This window comes from Pseudoliparis swirei, chromosome 3 (assembly GCF_029220125.1).
Source record: "Pseudoliparis swirei isolate HS2019 ecotype Mariana Trench chromosome 3, NWPU_hadal_v1, whole genome shotgun sequence".
Lineage (NCBI taxonomy): Eukaryota > Metazoa > Chordata > Actinopteri > Perciformes > Liparidae > Pseudoliparis > Pseudoliparis swirei.
This window is the reverse complement of record NC_079390.1, coordinates 15,288,978-15,307,993: the sequence shown is the minus strand read 5'-3', so window position 1 is coordinate 15,307,993 and position 19,016 is coordinate 15,288,978. Positions and strand designations below refer to the sequence as shown.

Below are 19,016 nucleotides of genomic sequence, written 5' to 3'. Positions count from 1 at the left end.
TTCCCTTTTGGTTGGTCAGTTTAGGATTGCTGTTGACAATTTTGTATTTAGGTCAGTGTGGCCCCCTTAGGGTCTGACAAACCACTTTCTCCCTGAGTCCCCATGATTGACAAGTTTTCTTATGGCAAATGAAGTCCTGCTCCTCCGGTTTTCAATTCTTGATGAGTAACATGTTATAAATACAACTCTAAACGCTGCTGTTGTGCACTCCTCATTGAGATATCCCTGAATGCCATTTAGTTGTCCACTGGACAGCATTGATAGTCTTGCTAATAATAATGACGATTCTATTTTAATTATCTGCACCCGTCTCTCTATCTGTGCATTGCATGTGTCTCTTTATTCCCTGACTTTTAATCCCATCGCTCCGTCTAACACTACAAACAGACGTATGTCCCCTCCGGGTCTTGAAGCTGTTGTTTTGCATAGACTGCAGCACCACGTGACGCAGCCAGCCGAGATGGCTACCTGTTGTCCTCTGTGCTGATTCTCATCATCACCACTCCTAGACAGCGTGGTTGTAATCAGCAGCCGGGCAAAAAACAGAATTACCAGGACATCCTCTAAGAACATAATGCCCGTCTTAGACTCTGGGCATCTGTTGGCATTTCCTCGCGATATGCTGGATGCAGGGGGAGGGTGAGGTGAGGATGAGGAAGGGATCTTCAGGCCGGGATTAAGGGGGTGAAGAGAAGGAGAAGAGATGACCTGACCACATGCTCCATCCGTAAAGCGCTTTTATTCTGTGCTGGCCTCAAGCCCTGGGCCGCAAGTCCAGGTCAAACCCAGAGCCCCTACTGGGCGATGCCCCATGCTGCAGGCAACAGCCGTTGTGATCTGCAGGTCTGACCAATCGGCCTCTCTAGTCCGATTGATTCAGTTTGGGGAGGGTCTTCGGAAAGTCTCAGGCTTAATTCTAAAGCGTTAAAGCGTTGTCTTGAATTTGAAAACATGACAGTCGAAGATGAACCCGAAAGCAAAAAACATACTTTAATTACAGACGACACCAATGCGCAGCAGTTTTAGGATTCTATACATTTTATTCTCGTTTGATCATTTTCAAATAGGTTTCCCTTAATGTTGTCCTTCTTTTGAGATATTCTTTATATTAGAGCGTAGTCCATGGGATATTTGACATGTTCTGTAACCACATCTTAGTTCACTTCTACACAGAAAAATACACATTAAATCAGTTTGAGCTCTGAGACCCTAGTTGTAAAACCTCGATATAATGTGTACATGCTCTAGAGCAGGGCTATGCAACTAAAATCCAGCAAGGTCCATTGAGAGAGAATTTCCACATGCAGAAGGTCCGGAACATCACACTGGACGGCCTCGTTCAACAGTGGGCTCTCGGGTGGCTGCCACACCGATGACCAAAACTTGTAGCATCCACGTTCTCAAGAGATTGTGGATATTTTACCGGGTTTAGACATCTAGAGACAAATGATGTACAAGTTGGCTTCGGTCTACTTCACATGGTTCTGGAAGTTATTTTTAGTGTAACTACAGTGTTACAAATAAAAAAACAATGATGGATCTGTGGCTATGTGCGCTTATCAGCTGTTGCTTCAACTTCATCTGATGTTAACTGTGTCTAGTTCGGGTTGGTCCAAATTTTCGGACTCTGGTTTGGTTGGGAAATTGGACCCATTGAGATGTCACATCCTCAACTTTGCCCCGGGGTGCATGAACAATTCTTCTGGAGGTGCTCCGCCTGACACAACGCACTACATTTACAACTTCTTTGGCTTCTATGAGGATAATACAAAACAGCTAATTAGATGATCGTTGGGAGACAGCAACAGATTCAGGCTAAAACTTGGAGAAGCTGTAGCCTTGGGGTCAATTAGTTAATTATTTTTCCTTCCACTGACTGGTGCATTTAGCCCACACTGCAGCATTTGAACACCCCCCCCCCCCCACCCCCTTTCAACTCCAGAGAAACTGCCCAGAGAGTACAATGTTTTGTGCAAGGTGACTTCCAACTCCTGACAGGCTTTCTGTCGAGTAAACGTTGAAGATGCCCCGGGGCAGAGTGCCAGCACCGAGGCCAGATGGGAGCCACCGCCTCCTCCCTCCACCCTGTGCCAGTCCCCTGACACCTCCTTCTGCCATCTGTGCCGACCTGCCCCTAGCTGTCAACAGTTCAAGAGCGCGTGGTGGCGTCTCCCGCCGGTGGCAGCCGACAACACAGCTGTGCAGATGTTGCCGGTTCCAAAAAGATGGCGGCGACAGCGAGGCCTAACATCTGTGCTCCCTGTGGGAACAACCGAGCAGCACTTTGCTGCGATACCGTGTCAGTGAGCTGACGGACGTGTTTCTAAACGTCCTGCGTGGAGTCATCGGCTCGTAAAACCCTGCTCAGCCGCACAATAGGGCCACCACGGCAGAATACTTTGTCAGTCCCATAAATATGTTCTGGGGATTAAACCAGATTAAGACGCCGTAAACTAAACAGATTGACATCAACTAAGTAGATCACATGGATGCAAGACTGAAAACACCCAGATCATATGTTACACAACTCATAAGCCAAATATCATTATGTTTCTCAAATCCGCTTCCCTTGTTTATAAAAACATAAATGTATCTTTCGTGGCATGATGAAGATATTCCAGTGACTGAAGCTGCTCTCAGTCCTCTGCTGTTTTCCTGTGTGGCTTTTGGCTGCTGCTTCTCCTGCCACTCGATGCTCCCCTCTTCACCTCCTGCATGCTGCTTGATGCAGTCTGGCATGTGTCAGGTATTCCCTTCATTACCACCCTGCCGCTTGCTTGCGCTCTCTCTCTCTTTCTTTCTTTCTCTCTCGCACACACGCAGATACACAATGCATGTGCGTGTGAGAGGGAGCGAGAGAAAACAGAAGGCAAAATGAATAAAATACTTCATACATTTTCATGACCGCACCGATAAGGTCAGTCATGTGCTGTGGTTACTAAGCAACACTGCCACCCCATGTTGGACAGTTACGGACCACAAGAGTCCAACTCAAATATGTTTACTACTGCTTTGTGAATGATAGTCAACAGCCTCTTGCTTCACAGATGTGTCTTATCAGTGTCGTCGTAGCACAATCTATTGAACCAATTTATGTAAATGCATATTTACAGCTAAATGTCTCCAGATGATCTCGTAAATTCAGAGATAGATGTAAACATCAAGCTTAACAAACAGGATTTTTCTAACAAGGCATCAAAATTGTTCTAAAAAGTCATGGTCCAATGTGGCTCACGTGCACATATTGTTTAATATTAGGGGGGACCACCATAATGATTTTCCTTTCGGTAATTATATATATTTATGAAATCTTTGCATGGTATGATGGAAATGAATACATTTATGTATATATGTGTACATAAACAGACTCAATTTGACTTGCACCGATTGTGCTGTTCTATTAATTGGCCATATTGCTCCATAAATATGGCCAACACGTTTATTCGTAAAGGAGAAAGCTCGTCATGAGTTACGTTTGGCTAACTAACTATTTTTTTAAATAGCTCACAAACAATGTCATGTAATGTTTAATGAATACAGAGCAGCTGAAAGTGTACGGTTCTCCTTTCTTTCCTACTAGACCCTGACAGCACGCAAATGTATTTATTTAGTTAAATAAAGCATCTCTATATTGATTAAACTCTAGTAAATCCAAGTTTAAATCATATTTAACTAGAAGATTTGTCTTTAAGTCTACTTGTCCAGGTTGCTAAGATTATGTTGGTAAATTACCGAAAAATATTGTGCTTATTGTGATTTGATATCTGTTACAATCTCTTACCAATGAATGTGTTTTGTCTTCCATTTTTCTGCTAAGATTTGTGAAACACTGTTCTCTACTCAGCAGGACGCAACCTCACATCTGAGTGTGTAACAGTTTAGCTCCACGCCTTCCTTTTTGTAATAGTTGTTTTCATCCTGTCACACCATCTCGTCAATCCAACTCCACTCACCTGCCTCTGATCACTCCCTCGTTAGTCCCTCATTCCCTTCACCTGGTCCTCACGCCCTTCTCACCTGCAGCCCATCCCCTCATTAGTCCCTCACTATTTAGCTCCCTCACTTCCACTTGTCCTCTGCCAGATTGTCTTGTGTTTTCGTGCTAAGTTCTCCAGCGTTATTAGAGTATATTCCTGACCTGCCTGTTCTGACCCTGCCTGCCTGCCCAGACCTCTGATTCTCTGCCCTGCCCCTTTTTGGACTTGTTTGCTTCTTCGACTGATCTCCCGGTTTTGACCCAGCCCGTTTCCAACCAAAGATAGTATTCTTTGTTACTCCTGTCTGAATCGTGCTTTTGGGTCCACTCTAATAGCGTCGTGACAGAGTGCACGTACACATATTCATATAGAGCATGTGGCGGGACTGCTGGAGACCAATAGGCACGTTTCTCTTTCATGCTTGAATTGTTTTGAGGCTCGTGGTTGTACCCATTCAAGTTCACATCCATGGTGGCAGTCTTTGTGGATTAACACTCCAAGTCCAAAGGTATAAACCGGAAAGGAATGTCCTGTATGTACAAACATGGAATTTATGAATGAGTACCTCAATAAATACACCAGTTGCCAGGGGTGAATTTTGCTACTTAACTTCCTTGAAATCCTAGAACCACCTCTGGATGACCCTCCGATCGTCAATCAGGACTGGACAGGACTGCATTGAGCCGCCAGATGCAAAGTAGTCAATGAGTGTGATCAATGGATAGATCCACTAAGGTTGGCCATCAAGGAGCTCTGCTCCCTCCTTTCAAATGGTCACTGCCTTCCAAGGCACGGTGATTATGGAGGCCAATGAGGGAAAAGGTGGGGTTTTCAGCCATGTTAGGGTTCTACCAGACATTAAGTTAGTTCTCTATTCATGAAAAACGGCAATATATTGAGCACTGCAGCTAACATATAAGGAAACATAAAAAATAAATTATTGCGTCTGTGGGATAGTGGAATATTTTGTCACGGCCTATGTGGACTAAATTGGCCCTCCAGTAATCAACAGACAAAAGGAAGAACAATCTTGTGGGTTTGTTTCGTAGTGTAATTCCATGTATAAGTGGCGAGACTTGGAGCAAGATCTCCAGCACAGTGTTTTCTGATGGATTTAACACCGAATCTTATTGAACACGATTTAAAGGCTTTGGGAGTAACGGACCACATGAAATGGAGTTATGTATTAGGATACAAGGAATGGTTAATTATTCCGTTACGTTATAGAAATGTGCTGGAATACACTTTTAAAATATTATTTAAAAGTATGGTATATATGTTCGATGGCCACGCATTACAACACTTCCGACGCTGTAGGGAGGCAACCACCGGGTCTGAAATGTGAAGCTGATGTGGAAGTGCCTTAAACTATCATTCTTCCTTATGTCTAGCACTCCTATGGTTGCAAAAAGAAGTCTGATTGTATAGAAGTCTAGAAAATGACTCTACTTCTCTCTTGATTTATTCCCTCAGTAAACATTGCAAACATTAGTTTATGGTCTCAATCTCTAGTTTCAAGTCTTCTTTAATACAGCATGATGTTTATTTAGTAAATGATGGTCCATTAGGAGTACAATAGACCAGAAAGCAGAGTATACTTTAGGGCGGGGCTACTGTCATTGACAGGTTGTTACAATCATGATTAGTCTTTCTGCCGAGAGACATCCCAGCATGAAAAGACAGTTTGTAAGAAATGAGCAAACCCCTTCACATTTCTGCTCCAGCAAACACAACGTAACACAAGACAGGCTGTACTTAATAAAAGTCTCAAGCTTCAATCAGAACTTTGACGTCTTGATTATTTATAATATTTTAAAGAAACACGGCACTCAATGACCACCTTCTCTGGAAGGTGTACGCATTTGAAGTATGATATAAGAAATGAACATGTTTTTATCCATATTTGATGCCATTCATCCTTTCAAAAACTACATTTTCACTGCGGTCCTAAACACAAATAGAGGCACAACTGCGTTAACGTGGCGGTCTATCAGTAATCTAACGACCACATAAATTACAGTATTTATACACACATATATATATCTCCACAAAACCAATAAATCATATTTTAGTCATCTTTATAGGGTAAAAACATCATAGAATATGCTGCTTCAAGTTAGAAATATGATAACAATGTGCCAAAAGATTGGAGTTTATTTTCTCTTGTCTTGGCATTGCAAAAGTAACGGGAAGTAATCGGATTGCATCACAGTTATATTATGATACTTCGACATGTGTTAATGATTATGATTCCCAATAGGACATGAGTAACTGTATCAGATTAGATTAGAAAAATAACCCTGCTAACTCAAATTACAGTATATAAAAGATTTAACGTAGTATACCTGCAGAGATCATTAAGGTTTGGATTTGGTTTATTTTTTCCTTTTTCTTTTAGCCATGCTGTGGCCCGGTTCACACCGTGGGTCCGTAATGTTGTACATTCATGGTCCCATCATGACATCATGACACGTCCATCATCAATCATGGAAATAGCTTAAATTCTCCACCAGCAGTAACCTCAGAATATATATATATATATATATATATATATATATATATATATATATATATATACCGCTGCAGAAGTGTCTTTCTTGATTTGGAGGAACATCAACAGATTGATATCAACCGTTGGTGTATCCGAGGCTGAATCTGTTTTGTGTGTAACCGTCAGTGTAAAGCGTGACGCACGCAGCTTATTTTCAAGCAGACGCAGCACTTTCCACCCTCTAATGGCACATTTCTATATTCTTGAGACATGTCGACTCATTAAACTTGAATTGTGACTTTGTCTCACGTTCCGTTCAGAATTTATGGGCAGAGAGCCGGATTCAAAGATGATCTAATGAAATGAGGGTTTCGGGATGTACGGTAGACTTCTGTTCCTCCATTTCTCCCTCGTAATGTGGTTTGAATTATTCAGCAGCCGGACGTAGGCAACAAAGCTCCCTTATTCCGTAGGAGTCGCAGATTGAGATGAACCTGCCGTTATTGGTCATTTAAAAGACCTTATCATTAATATATTTTATTAGGTTGTGTGAATATCATCAACATGCTTGAGAGGATTTAGTCGGTAAGAGTCATAAAAGATTCCCTTGGGGTATTCAGCTCTTTGTAATTAAGATTAATGGATATGTATTTAATGTACATACATTAGGTTGTAAATGTGCTGCTACAAAGCTTGAATCTCGGAGTAATTGTAGTAAACGGGAGAACATAAATACACAAATAGCTCTACCGTACATTGTTTTGAAACTTCTGAATATTACATTTTATATTGAGAATATAAAGCTGTCTCCAGAAGCTTCACAGCTGTGTTCTCTATTCATTAAAACTGTAATGTAGTTCCCATACCCGACAACTATTTGCCACAATGTGAGCTGTGTGGGCTTCTTAAGGCCTCGCTCTGGTCTGTGTTTAGTAATGAGCCAGTCGTCCTGTTGTAATCGCAGTATTACATAGTAACAGCTGTTATTGCCAGTTGGCAGCGCTCTCTCTCCCTGGTGTTGTGTTCTCTCTGTTTGGTTTGCTACAATCGGTGGGAAATGGATTTTGGGGTGAAAGTTCAAGCTTACAACCACAAAAAGTGGGCTAAGAAACCGCAACCGGTTCTGTCCGTCTTTCTGTCGATCTCCTCACACGCACCCATTAATTCCACCATATTAATTGCACTATTTCACAGCACAGGCTGGCCTCTTTCAGCGTTCGTAGCTATACTTCGGAAAAGTAAAGCGCCGTATATCGTAGAGGATTCTGTGTGTTATTCATGTCATCGTAAACGGGGACGTATAAAGACCTGCTGGGGCGAGGCGGCTGGGTCCATCAAACAGTCACATTTTGACCAGGAGACAGCTGTTCGTTCCCCCGTGTGAAACGAGAACTTAACTTTTGCAATTACTTCTGTGGTCATTTGAACCCCAACGACGATCTTTTCCTAAAACTGAGTTTTCTGTGAAGATGGAGGTTTATTTCGGGAAGACCGTACGTGTGCATTGAGCAGAAATTGACATGTGCCCCTGTCTGTCGTATAGGAGAACGCACCAAAAACGAGGAGTAACTTCTCCTAAGCTGTTATGTTATTATTTTTGTTTTTATACCAGGGGAGGCCCCGGACCTCCTTTATTCTACACGTGTCTGTCTGGATCTGAATGTCTGCGGCTAGGTCCACCACGTTGCTCCAAACTGAAACATTCCTATGATCAGGTGCAACATAAATTTGACGCGTGACATTTCACTTGCTAAACATTAGCATGGAGCGACACCAGAAATACAATTTCTCACTTGAACGACAAAGTTCTTGACACAACAGCAGGTAACATGACATGTATTCTCAGTAAGCCGCAGTGTGGAGCTTCATAACTTGTTGAAGTATATTCACTTCACTATTATACTATATATTGTAATACTTTAATGAAACAATATGTTTGTTACAGATGTTGCTGATGTTCACAACTTAAAGATCCACAAAGTTGTCATTTCTCTTTTAAAATGTATTCTGGGAAGGTTTTACAGCGTAGACAACAGAAGGGTTTAAATATAATATATGCATATCAATCTATATATATTATATAGATAGATATTTATAAGTATATATATTTGTATGTATGTTTATATATATGTATGTATATATATATATATATGTTTATATATATATGTATATATATGCATATACAGGACTGTCTCAGAAAATTAGAATATTGTGATAAAGTTCTTTATTTTCTGTAATGCAATTAAAAAAACAAAAATGTCATGCATTCTGGATTCATTACAAATCAACTGAAATATTGCAAGCCTTTTATTCTTTTAATATTGCTGATTATGGCTTACAGCTTAAGAAAACTCTAAAATCCTATCTCATAAAATTTTAATATTTCCTCAGACCAAGTAAAAAAAAAGATTTATAACAGCTGACTGTTTGTCAAGGCTCAGGAAACCCTTGCAGGTGTTTCGAGTTAATTAGACAATTCAAGTGATTTGTTTAATACCCTACTAGTATACTTTTTCATGATATTCTAATATTTAGAGATAGGATATTTGAGTTTTCTTAAGCTGTAAGCCATAATCAGCAATAAATCAGAATAAAAGGCTTGCAATATTTCAGTTGATTTGTAATGAATCCAGAATGCATGACATTTTTGTTTTTTAATTGCATTACAGAAAATAAAGAACTTCATCACAATATTCTAATTTTCTGAGACAGTCCTGTATATATATATACATACATACACACACATATGTATACGAGAGACCCCAAGGGTGGAACAAAGGAGGCAAACAATAGTCAGGTGAAATACTTAAGCAGCAATAAGAAAGATTTATTGACAGTTTATGGATTAACAAATGTAAAACTAAAACGGAAGCCAAAAGGCGTCATGGTCTCTAAGGCCAACACAATACACCAAAACCCCTACACTAACTAGAACTACCGTAGCAAAAGGAAAACCAATACTGAGCTCCCTGTCCAGCCAGAAAGCAGGAGAAAACAGACGCAACAAAAATGGCGGAGAACCCCGACACAGCACATGGTGGCCTGCAGTCAGGCACCACAGCATGGCCAACTGCTCGAGCTCGGAGGTGAAAAGAGAGAGAGAAGCACAGGATCTGGGAGTATACGTCTCCAGCCCACTGATTGAGGGATGTCTCAGGTGGTGGTGCTCCAGGCGTGGCAGACCTGAAATGGATAGACAGCCCTCTTCTAGGAGGAGGATGGAGTTAAGTCAGGGGGCGTAACAGAGGATAATACCTTTTTGATTTGATCATAACTTCACAACATATCATGCAGTTAAAGCAGGGATTAGAGGATTAGGGATTGAGCTCTTTATGACCATGCAGAGCAGTGATTTTAATCTAATCTCTGTGCCCAAACATGGAAGTGAATCATTAACCATATGGCTGAGTGATTGGACACAACAAGACCACAAAAAAAGAGGCAATGAATCAACAAGACTGGGGAGGAAATGGGTCAGAGCCAAGTTAATTGCTACTCTCTGCTTTGTGTGTGTGTGTGTGTGTGTGTGTGTGTGTGTGTGTGTGTTTTGTCAACAGCACAAACCAGGGACTGTGTGTCTGTTGCAAGTAGTTCACATTTACTTGTTTGGATTTCGCTCCGTCTCATGTAGTGGCACTTAAATATGGTTTTCTGAGTTTTGCTGTTTTGCATGTAATCCGTAGCCTTTAAGCAACTTTTCTGCACTTCCACTTTTGACTGAAAAATAGGCGACATAAGAGAAAAATATGGCGATCCGAGAGTACATCACAGACATAAAAGGAAAATAACTTTTCTCCTAGACAGGCTAAGTCAGTACTGCAACTGGAGCAACATGTGTATATGATCTCTAATGATAATTTAGACGGTTGTGGGGGGCTGTGAGTGCCAGGTGGAATTAGGCAAATTAAACACAAACATAAAAAATACTTTGTTTATACTGTGGGGGGGGGGGGGGGGCGCCTTGGTTTGGAATGGTTAGCCTCTGTGATAATGACCTGTTTTATTTTGGGGGATGCCTGGCTGGAAGCGCCACGCAGGGCCTCAGACAGGCGGTGACAGGTTCCTGTATTCCTGGTGCAGAGCATGCTCATGTATGGGGGGCTTCAATGTGGACGCTAAGTCTAAGAGACAGAATCTGTATCTGGGCGGGGGGTAGGGGGGTCTGAACTTAAATGGGCCAAGCTAGATTCAAACAGTCACATGGCAGCGGATGTCGCTGCAGTAACAAAATCATTTCAAATTCAGCATAAAATGCCAACGTGACTTTGTTATCACAACACTGTCTGAAAAAAACACTGCATGGATCTCTGAGCTTGATTCAAAATGTATTGCCGGCGTGTTCCACTCACGTTTCTTTTAATAATCATGACAGAAATCTGCAGATTCTGCTCCGTTGTTCATTGATATATTTTAATAAGGAGGTCACACCTCATTCCAAATGAGATAGATTGACACTGTCTTCAGCGCGGGGGTGCTTTAGTTTTCACATATTAATCTGCCGCCTCCTCCTGTGTGCTTGAATGGAGGGGGGGGGGGGGCTGTGTATGTCTGACATGGCCGCTGTTTGATGCCCCCTAGTGCATTGGGGGGGTCGCTGCTTATAGTTGTCACGGTCAATGAATGCAGGCTAGAGGCTGTCGGGAGTCCCCCCAAAATGCTCATACATTATCCAGAAACACACATTAAAAGACAGGATCTGATCTCCTCCAATTAAGATAATTTAGCATTTATTTTCCCCTCACCAAATGCTTACACCGTATCCAGTCAGGTGTAGCCTACATCCATCCCTCCCTCCCTCTCCCTCCCTCAACATCCATCCTCCAGCTTGCTTCACCACAGCAGCACCAGCAAAAAGAAGGATGTCCTGCAAACGCTAATTCTCTCCTGTTTATGTTCATGCACACTCCCCCCCTCCCCCTATCGAGTGGGACACCTTGATCCTCCACCTCTGTTCAACAATAGATACTTCTTTTTTCTCTAAACGCTCCTTCAGAGGCTCAGCTGTGTCCCCCCCAACACCCCCACCCCTACCACCCCCACCACCCCTGCACCTTTAAGGCAATGGAGAGGGAGACAATCGGATGCGGTCGCGGAGAAGGAGGAGAGGGTTTATTCCACGGTGCTCTGAGGCGGGGCAGGTTGTAAGCGCGGGGACCAGTGTGCGCAGTTTGTGTGTGCGGCTGCGGGGGAAGGATGCGTGTGCTTGTTGCTCGCCGGACGGAGAGAGGCGGCGAAGATAGAATGAGTTTCCAGCGCAGGGATCAATCAACTCCACGCGCTTTTTAATCCTCGAGAAGAAGAAAAAAATCCAACTTTTACGCATTTTCTTCCCCCCTCCCCTCCGCCGCCCCACACACCTGAGATGATATGCGCGGCCGTTTTCCGTGCATAGACTTCGAATTTATTTATTTATTATTTATTGATTTGTTTTCCGATTTTGGAGCCTTTTTTTGTTGGTTTTGTTTTTGTTCTCCTGAATTGTTTGACCGTGGAGTTGCGTGCGCGCAGAGGCGGTTTGTCCTATGCGTCTCCAGCTTCTGACTCAGCAGCAGCAGCGGCGGCAAAGCTCACCTGGACCGGAGCGCACCGAGCCGAGCTCCCCCATGTTCCACGCAGAGCAGCGCTCCGACACGGGGACACGGCTGCACTGAGGCCCGGCGCGGTGCGGTCAGTCCACACAACCAGGGGAGACGCGCAGCGCGTGGGTCATACAGCAGCTGCCGCCGCCGCCGTAGCGGAAGACAATCAGCAGCAGCAAAGACGCTCAAACCGCCTCCTCTTCATCTACTTCCCAACGTGAAGGATTGAGAGGAAGAGAGGGAGAGAGAGGAAGAGAGAGAGAGAGAGAGATATTTGCAAGCTCCCCTTTTCTTCATTGCAATTGACTTGTTGAAGAAATAAAAGGACGAACAACAAGAAGAAAGAGTGCAGGGAGAGAGAGAAGAAAAAGCATAAGCTTGGATATTGAACGGAGCGGGGCATGTGGATATTGGCTCTTATCTTTTCCCAGTGCATCTTGAATGGTAGGTGATGCATTTGTGCATGTTCAACTTAAAATGTTTAATTATTCCAGGGTAAAAACAATGTCCTAAATAGCCTTGTAAGAATTTTCATATTGAAGATAATGATTTTACATTTGTTTCCCTTATTGTGGAAATTTGAAGCAAGAACAGGCTGTTGCCATGTCCTGACAGGCAGTGGGGTGTGTGGGTTAGTTCTATCTACATTAACCTTTATGTATGAACGCTGAAACAATCGTGCATTTTTTCAACAATTAAGATAAGCCTTTTATCAAACGTAGACGCACACCACATACAGAGGGAGAGATGAGAAATGTAGGTTGGGTGATGGGTCTAGTACTGCATGACGAACAGGGCATTTAAATGTGTTTGTTATTTTTTGTGCAATTTTAGTTTTATTTTTTTGGGGAAAATTCTATGCCAAAAAATGAGACCTCTGAATGATTGTGTTTCCCTCTCAGTCCGTACCATGAAGGGTTATTTATTGTTCCTCATCAAACTGCATTGGGCCTCAGCCTGGCTGCATTTTCCTACATCCTTTTTTAGATGCTTCGTGTGCATATTAACAGTTTGACTTTCACAGTTTCACTCGTGTGGCTTATTAAAAATGATCCTTAAGTATAATCATTTAGTTGTAACATATTTACACCCACACCCGGTGTGTTCACCATGTGTTCGTTAGAAATCTTCAAACCTGGCTGTGAATTACAAGCAAACAGAAACTCACTCAATGAAATTGAAATAATTTCTTTGTGAACATAAAGGATATATTTTCTGTGCAGAAGTCCACACTTTACTATGTAAATAAAAACATGTATCTTTACTTTCATGCATTACAAATATTAAGTTCATGTTTTAAAAATATATATATAATTTACAGTATTAAATACTTTGCACAAACGATTGCATGTTTTCATGCTTTCTGTTAGATCTGTCGAGAGTGTTCTTCAAAAAAGGATTACATAGGTTGGCTGTGCCTTTTCTTTTTTTTACTGGCATTGCACCCGCCATATTAGAAGCACAGACATGGAGTCATTTTGGATTGGAGAAAAAAATAGACAAGCCCGTATCACCTTTGCCCATGTGCACATCTCGCCAAATGCATCCAAATCCTCTTTTGTGCACAGTGAATTCCTCTAAAGATACGTTTGATAGGGGCCGATTGTGTTTGTTTTTGGACTGGGGGGACCGATATTTTTTCATTTACAGCGGATACAAGAAGGGTGTGTGAGGAAGGGGGGGGGGGAGGCAATGAGGAGGACATGGGGCTGTGGGGTAAGGGGTTGGATGTGTGCGTGTTGGGGGGCAGAAATGAGCTGAAAAGAATTTGGGGGTATTTAGAAGACCTTTTGAAAGGTAGAGGAAAACGAAAGGGGTGAAAAAAAAATCTAAAGTGGACACAATGTAAACTGAGAGTAGCGGGTGATGCGTCAAGCTAAGATGACAGGAAAACCATTTTGTGTCCATGCTGGAGGGTCCAATGGAGGCAGTGGTTATTTATAGGAGAGAATGGAGTCAAAGCGGTGACGGTTTCAAGAAACGGAGGACACCGATGTCCATTTCACTGAGTGCTCTGCTGAAATCTCTGTTGGCTGAGAACGATCCATTGCTTTGCTCGTTGAATTGCTTTTCTCCCAGCCTCTTTGGTCCAGGCAACAGCGTTGCAAAATGGCTGCTGCTAGAGACATCTACATGGAAACTTTGAATGGCAGCCACGGCACTCGTGATGAACGTCGCGATTCAGTGCCGTCCATGTATTGACGGACTCTGGGCTCGTTTGACACCGACGCTTTCTATTGATTCAGAGATTGAAATGTTTTTGGTTTTGTTCTGCGGCAGCAATTAGAATTACCCAGAGTGCTTTATGACGGTCTTCTCTTCCTATTACCGCTCTTTTCTGCACCACGCTAAATCAACTGCAGGCAGAATAAAAGGGCCACGATTGCTGATCTTAGACGGTATTCTCTTCGCTGCACAACCCCCCCGAACAGACCTGCGAAGCTTCGCCTTAATGAGCAGCTTCCATCAGAAGCGAGCATGTTGCCCCTCTCCTGGACACGTAGCTTCCTGAAAGCAAAGCTTTTCGGGCTCTGGTCCAGTGCGGGCTGCTGAGGTTGTCTCGATGGAGACCTGGGTAATGAGTGCTGCATGGGCTCTCGGCTTGAGCAACACTGCGCTCTGTCCAGGTGACCCTGGCAATGCTTCCTGATGGATTTCAGTTGCCACTCTCTCTCTCTCTCTATCTCTCTCTCTCTCTCTCTCTCTGTTAATAGTTCTGGGAGTCGTGTTTCGATTCAACACTCTGAATCTGATTAAAAAGACTTGATTGCTCAAACGCTAACATTGATTTTTGTCTGTTCAGTGCTTTATGACTGTATGTGTAGATATTGATGTTTGTGTTGCCGTAGAATATGTCGGTAGACTACGACCACAGCGTTGGCTTTGCAGCGGTCATTTATGCAGAGTATCAACTGTGCAAACTCCGTTTTGCTCTGAGTTGGCGTTTGCCAATTTGAGGACACATTTGCAAGCTCATCTACGGTAGATATAAACAATTCACCGCTGTAGAGAGTAACATCTACTGTAGAGTTCACTTCAGTGGTGCTTGAGCTTTTAAAGTGCTCCGGTGGAAGTGTCTATTAAAAGCTAAATGGAATGGGAACAACGTATTCCAGTTATGAAGAGATAAAATTGGGGGAATGGCATAATGTTGTTTTTTCTTAGCTCTGCTGGGGAGGGGTGAGGGGATCTGACACATGCTCAATTGGACGCTAATAAGCTGTAAATATACAGCGAAGCTCCTCAATTGGCTCTTAGTATCGCTCTGTGCATGCGTATTTTTAGCTTGCAGTTTAGGATGACGAGGGGCCTGCAGAGAAACGGTTTTCATATGACTTGATCCAGACTTCAAACCGGTTAATGTGGGAGCAGAATGTTGTTTCTTTCTACGTGAGATTGACGAGATTACAATCAATTAAGCAGAGAAGGGAGGTGGGTTTGCAATAAAGATATCAAACATGTGACCTTCATTCAACGGCATGTATCCATATAATTATTCCACTTAAGGGCAAATGATTGATTATATTAGTTTACTGGGTCTGGAAAGATGGTGGAAAAAAGTAAATATGGACGGATTTGAGCATGAAGTTTGCACAATTAAATTCAACCGAAACTGCAATCTTTGCTTTTGTTGTTGAAAACTAACGAACTAACTAACGCACACTGGTCTCCAGTGTTAAAGACCATTCTGACCAGCCACCCAAACACATCGCTATGACTTTGGTGGGTTTATATAAAAGCGTAGCACCGCCTTCACTCAACGCTAAATGTGGCAAGTGAACTTAATTTAGGCTGGGATTATGTTTTCCTATAAAAACCTGTTTGTCTAGTTTGCAATTCCCTTACTCAAACTTTCAGTGAAATGTCATTTGCACATTCCTCCCCACAAACCAGAATATTTTGAGTTTGACTATTCAACGATGCTTACAAAGTTTGCTGCTATTTCACTGTTGTTGGCCAATTACCGCCACTCCAAGCAGCATTGCTTAGAGGTCACATTGAGGCCAGTGGGAAACTAGGTCTGTGCAGACCGGTGTCCTTTGGTATACATCTATCATTTCACATAGAGCCAGGACGGGGTTGAGGGAGTCACGGCAACACACGTCAGCAAACGGCTCCTGAGCTCAGCTCCTTGGCCGCACACCAGTCACCACAATGTAGGCCACTGGAAATGATGGTATTCTTCTTTTTCTGTACGTCGTAGTGATGTCTTGCTTCAGGCCCGGCCAGACGACTGTATTTACTGATGTGTGTTCATCACGTGAGGACTGTTGTCGAGGGGATAATATCCATATGCATTTAACCCACATTTTTAGCATTCCATGTTATGATAATTTTCACCTCAGGCAAATATTTGTTCACTTTATTACAGAAAAAATGACCTCAAGATTTTAAATGATGTCAGATGAATTTCACAAAGAATTAGCAACACATTTATTAATATGTTAATATATAATCTAATTGTGTGTATTGAGGTCAGAGATGTGATTCCAAGTTTATGTTTTCTCTTCACAATCAATTCATGTTATGCATCAGGATTAATATGAGAAGGTATTAGCGACACGCCGTTTTCCCGAAATCACTAATCACTCGGATGTGTCAGTGCCACCGGGTCAAGATTTCTTTATCGCTAAACTGTGTGTGCGTGCGTGCTTACGCCTTGGCCGACGAGAGTAGACTCAAGCATAATGGTTGCACATTGAACTGTTAAAGGTTTCATTTAACCCAGACCAGAATGCTTAAGGAGATGATGGGGTGTAGTGAGGTAGAAAAAGAGGAGGAAGAGAGGGTGGAAGAGAGACAGCGAGTCAGCTTGTGTTATGCAGTTTCTAAAGCTCAAAGAATCACATCCAATCAGCCCGGTTTTCCATGCAGAAACTCGGCTATTTTAGACACTTCCAAATGTCTTCATATTGTGCTCCGATTCAAGATGCCACAATCTTTATTGTACATCCAATCGGAAAAAAGACGAGGCATTACTTCATCGTTTGATCCAGTTATAGCTCCCTGTGCCGCGATCTACTTAAATTGGTACAAGTCTTTGCACTTGTATGTATGTAACGTTAAATAATGTCAAGTCAATGCTTTGTGTCAGGTTTCGCTGACGGCCATCCGTGATGCAACGGACAAGAGAACAACAGTGTGATGATTTATTTAATGTCAGGAAAAATATGAAGTTGAATTTAATAAGGTCAAAGCAAATGCGGTCGAAAAATGCTCTGCCATCATTAGAAAGCCAGATATTAACAGTTATTATGATCCAAGATTGTGAATGTTTTGTAGATAACATGGACATTGTAATAGGCGCTTACCAGTTTTCGAGCGACGCAATAATTATTCGATGCTAACTGCAATTTAGTGGGATAGCAAAGCGTGTGAGCAGAATTCGTTTGATGTTTTGCAGATTATGTACTGCTAGGGTTTGCACAGCGACACACTTTAGTGTTTTTTGGCGCCGATAACTTAACAAGACAACAATTAGTTGTGTTGTTTGTGTCCTAAAATAGGGCAGTAGGTTAATGCTGTACAGGTACAGCGAGACGTCAGCGAGGTTGAGCTCAGGCTCTTCCAGAAGTAAAGACCAAGGCTCCTACCTCATTGTCTAGTTTACACTTGATGTCAACATGACGGATGAAGGTCTACCGGCAGGCTAATTAAATGTGTTTTATGTCTAGAAACTAAAAAGCAGAACTACTCAGACCCAATTGAGGACATTTTCGGGCTAGTTGGCAGCTCCAGCTGACCTACAGACAACTCACTGTGATGTTATTATATTGTATAGCAGAGGAAGCTGTGCGAGATATCGGATGAATGATCAGAGGGCTTTCCTCTGAAGCATTCTGCATATTATGCGTCACGTTCATACACAAGCAATTTGCAATAATAATTCATGTTTACTGGCAGCGCAGGCTCGGAAGCAGGGTGACAATAAGAAAGTGCCCCGAAATGGGCAAACGCGGCGCTCCACCTTATTCCACAGATCGGGGTTTGTGTTGAGTCTTGCCTTGGATATTTACATATACAACCAGCACATTTTCCTAACTTCATCGGACCAAATATTTCACTCTGCTGAACTCTTATCATCCCTTATCTAGTTGCTCAAGCTGACTTTCTTCAAGCAGATCCTCTATTTCAGGGAGCTACGTGTGTTTGTTCCGAAGAGCTGCAAAATGCTCAGTTCTGCATTGGCAAATGTTGATTTTTTAACCTTTTGTGATCGTTTTTACCTTTTGAAGCAAGAGAGGTCAGCTTTACTTGTACATCTGTATATCTCTGAGAAGAAGTGAGTAAAGTCGTGACTTCTGTGTACTAGATATACATGACATTACATTTAGCTAACTCTTTTATCCAAAGCGAGAGCCGGGGATCGAACCGCCGATCCTCCGAATAAAAGACAGACCTGCTAACCACTGACCCACAGTCGCCCCCCAGGCTTACATGAAGATGGTGCTCTGTGAGCAGGTGCTTTACATAAAATCTACCATAATAATAACTGTGATTATGAAACAGAAGCATTTGCATATCTCACATGGCAGTGTTTGACATATACAGGTATATATTAGGGATGCACCGATCTGATCGGCGCCGATCCATATCGGCCGATATTCCCATTATCGGTTTTGATCGGCGTTCTCAAAACGGCCTTTGAGCTTGGAGTTTGAAGAACAAAATTAATATTTCAAATATTAATCATTATTTCTAACCTTGTCAATGTCTTGACTATATTTTCTATTCAATTTTCAATTCATTTGATAAATAAAAGTGAGTTTTCATGGAAGACACAAAATTGTCTGGATGACCCCAAACTTTTGAACGGTTGAATATATATATATTAGTGCTGTGAAAAATAACGCGTTAACACGTTATGATTAAATTACAGGATTAATTAGTTAATTTTTTAAAACGCATTTAACGCATGCGCAGAATGAGCTTCCAATCCGTCTGTTGTTGGACGTCTCGAACCAGCAG

General features: G+C 42.3%; 1 protein-coding gene across 6 annotated transcripts in view; it reads left to right on the top strand.

The window, feature by feature from the left end:
* dscama (Down syndrome cell adhesion molecule a) overlaps nt 1-19,016 on the top strand; it is a 134,128-nt gene that overhangs the window by 19,848 nt on the left and 95,264 nt on the right. The window contains exon 1 of one of the 6 annotated variants that reach the window (XM_056444005.1): nt 12,219-12,491. The exons of the other annotated variants lie outside the window; for them this stretch is intronic. Within the exon in view, the coding sequence (XP_056299980.1) occupies nt 12,449-12,491 (43 nt within the window). The 5' untranslated portion in view covers nt 12,219-12,448. Of the gene's footprint in view, nt 1-12,218; nt 12,492-19,016 lie in introns of those variants that run through there. 6 annotated transcript variants of the gene reach the window in all.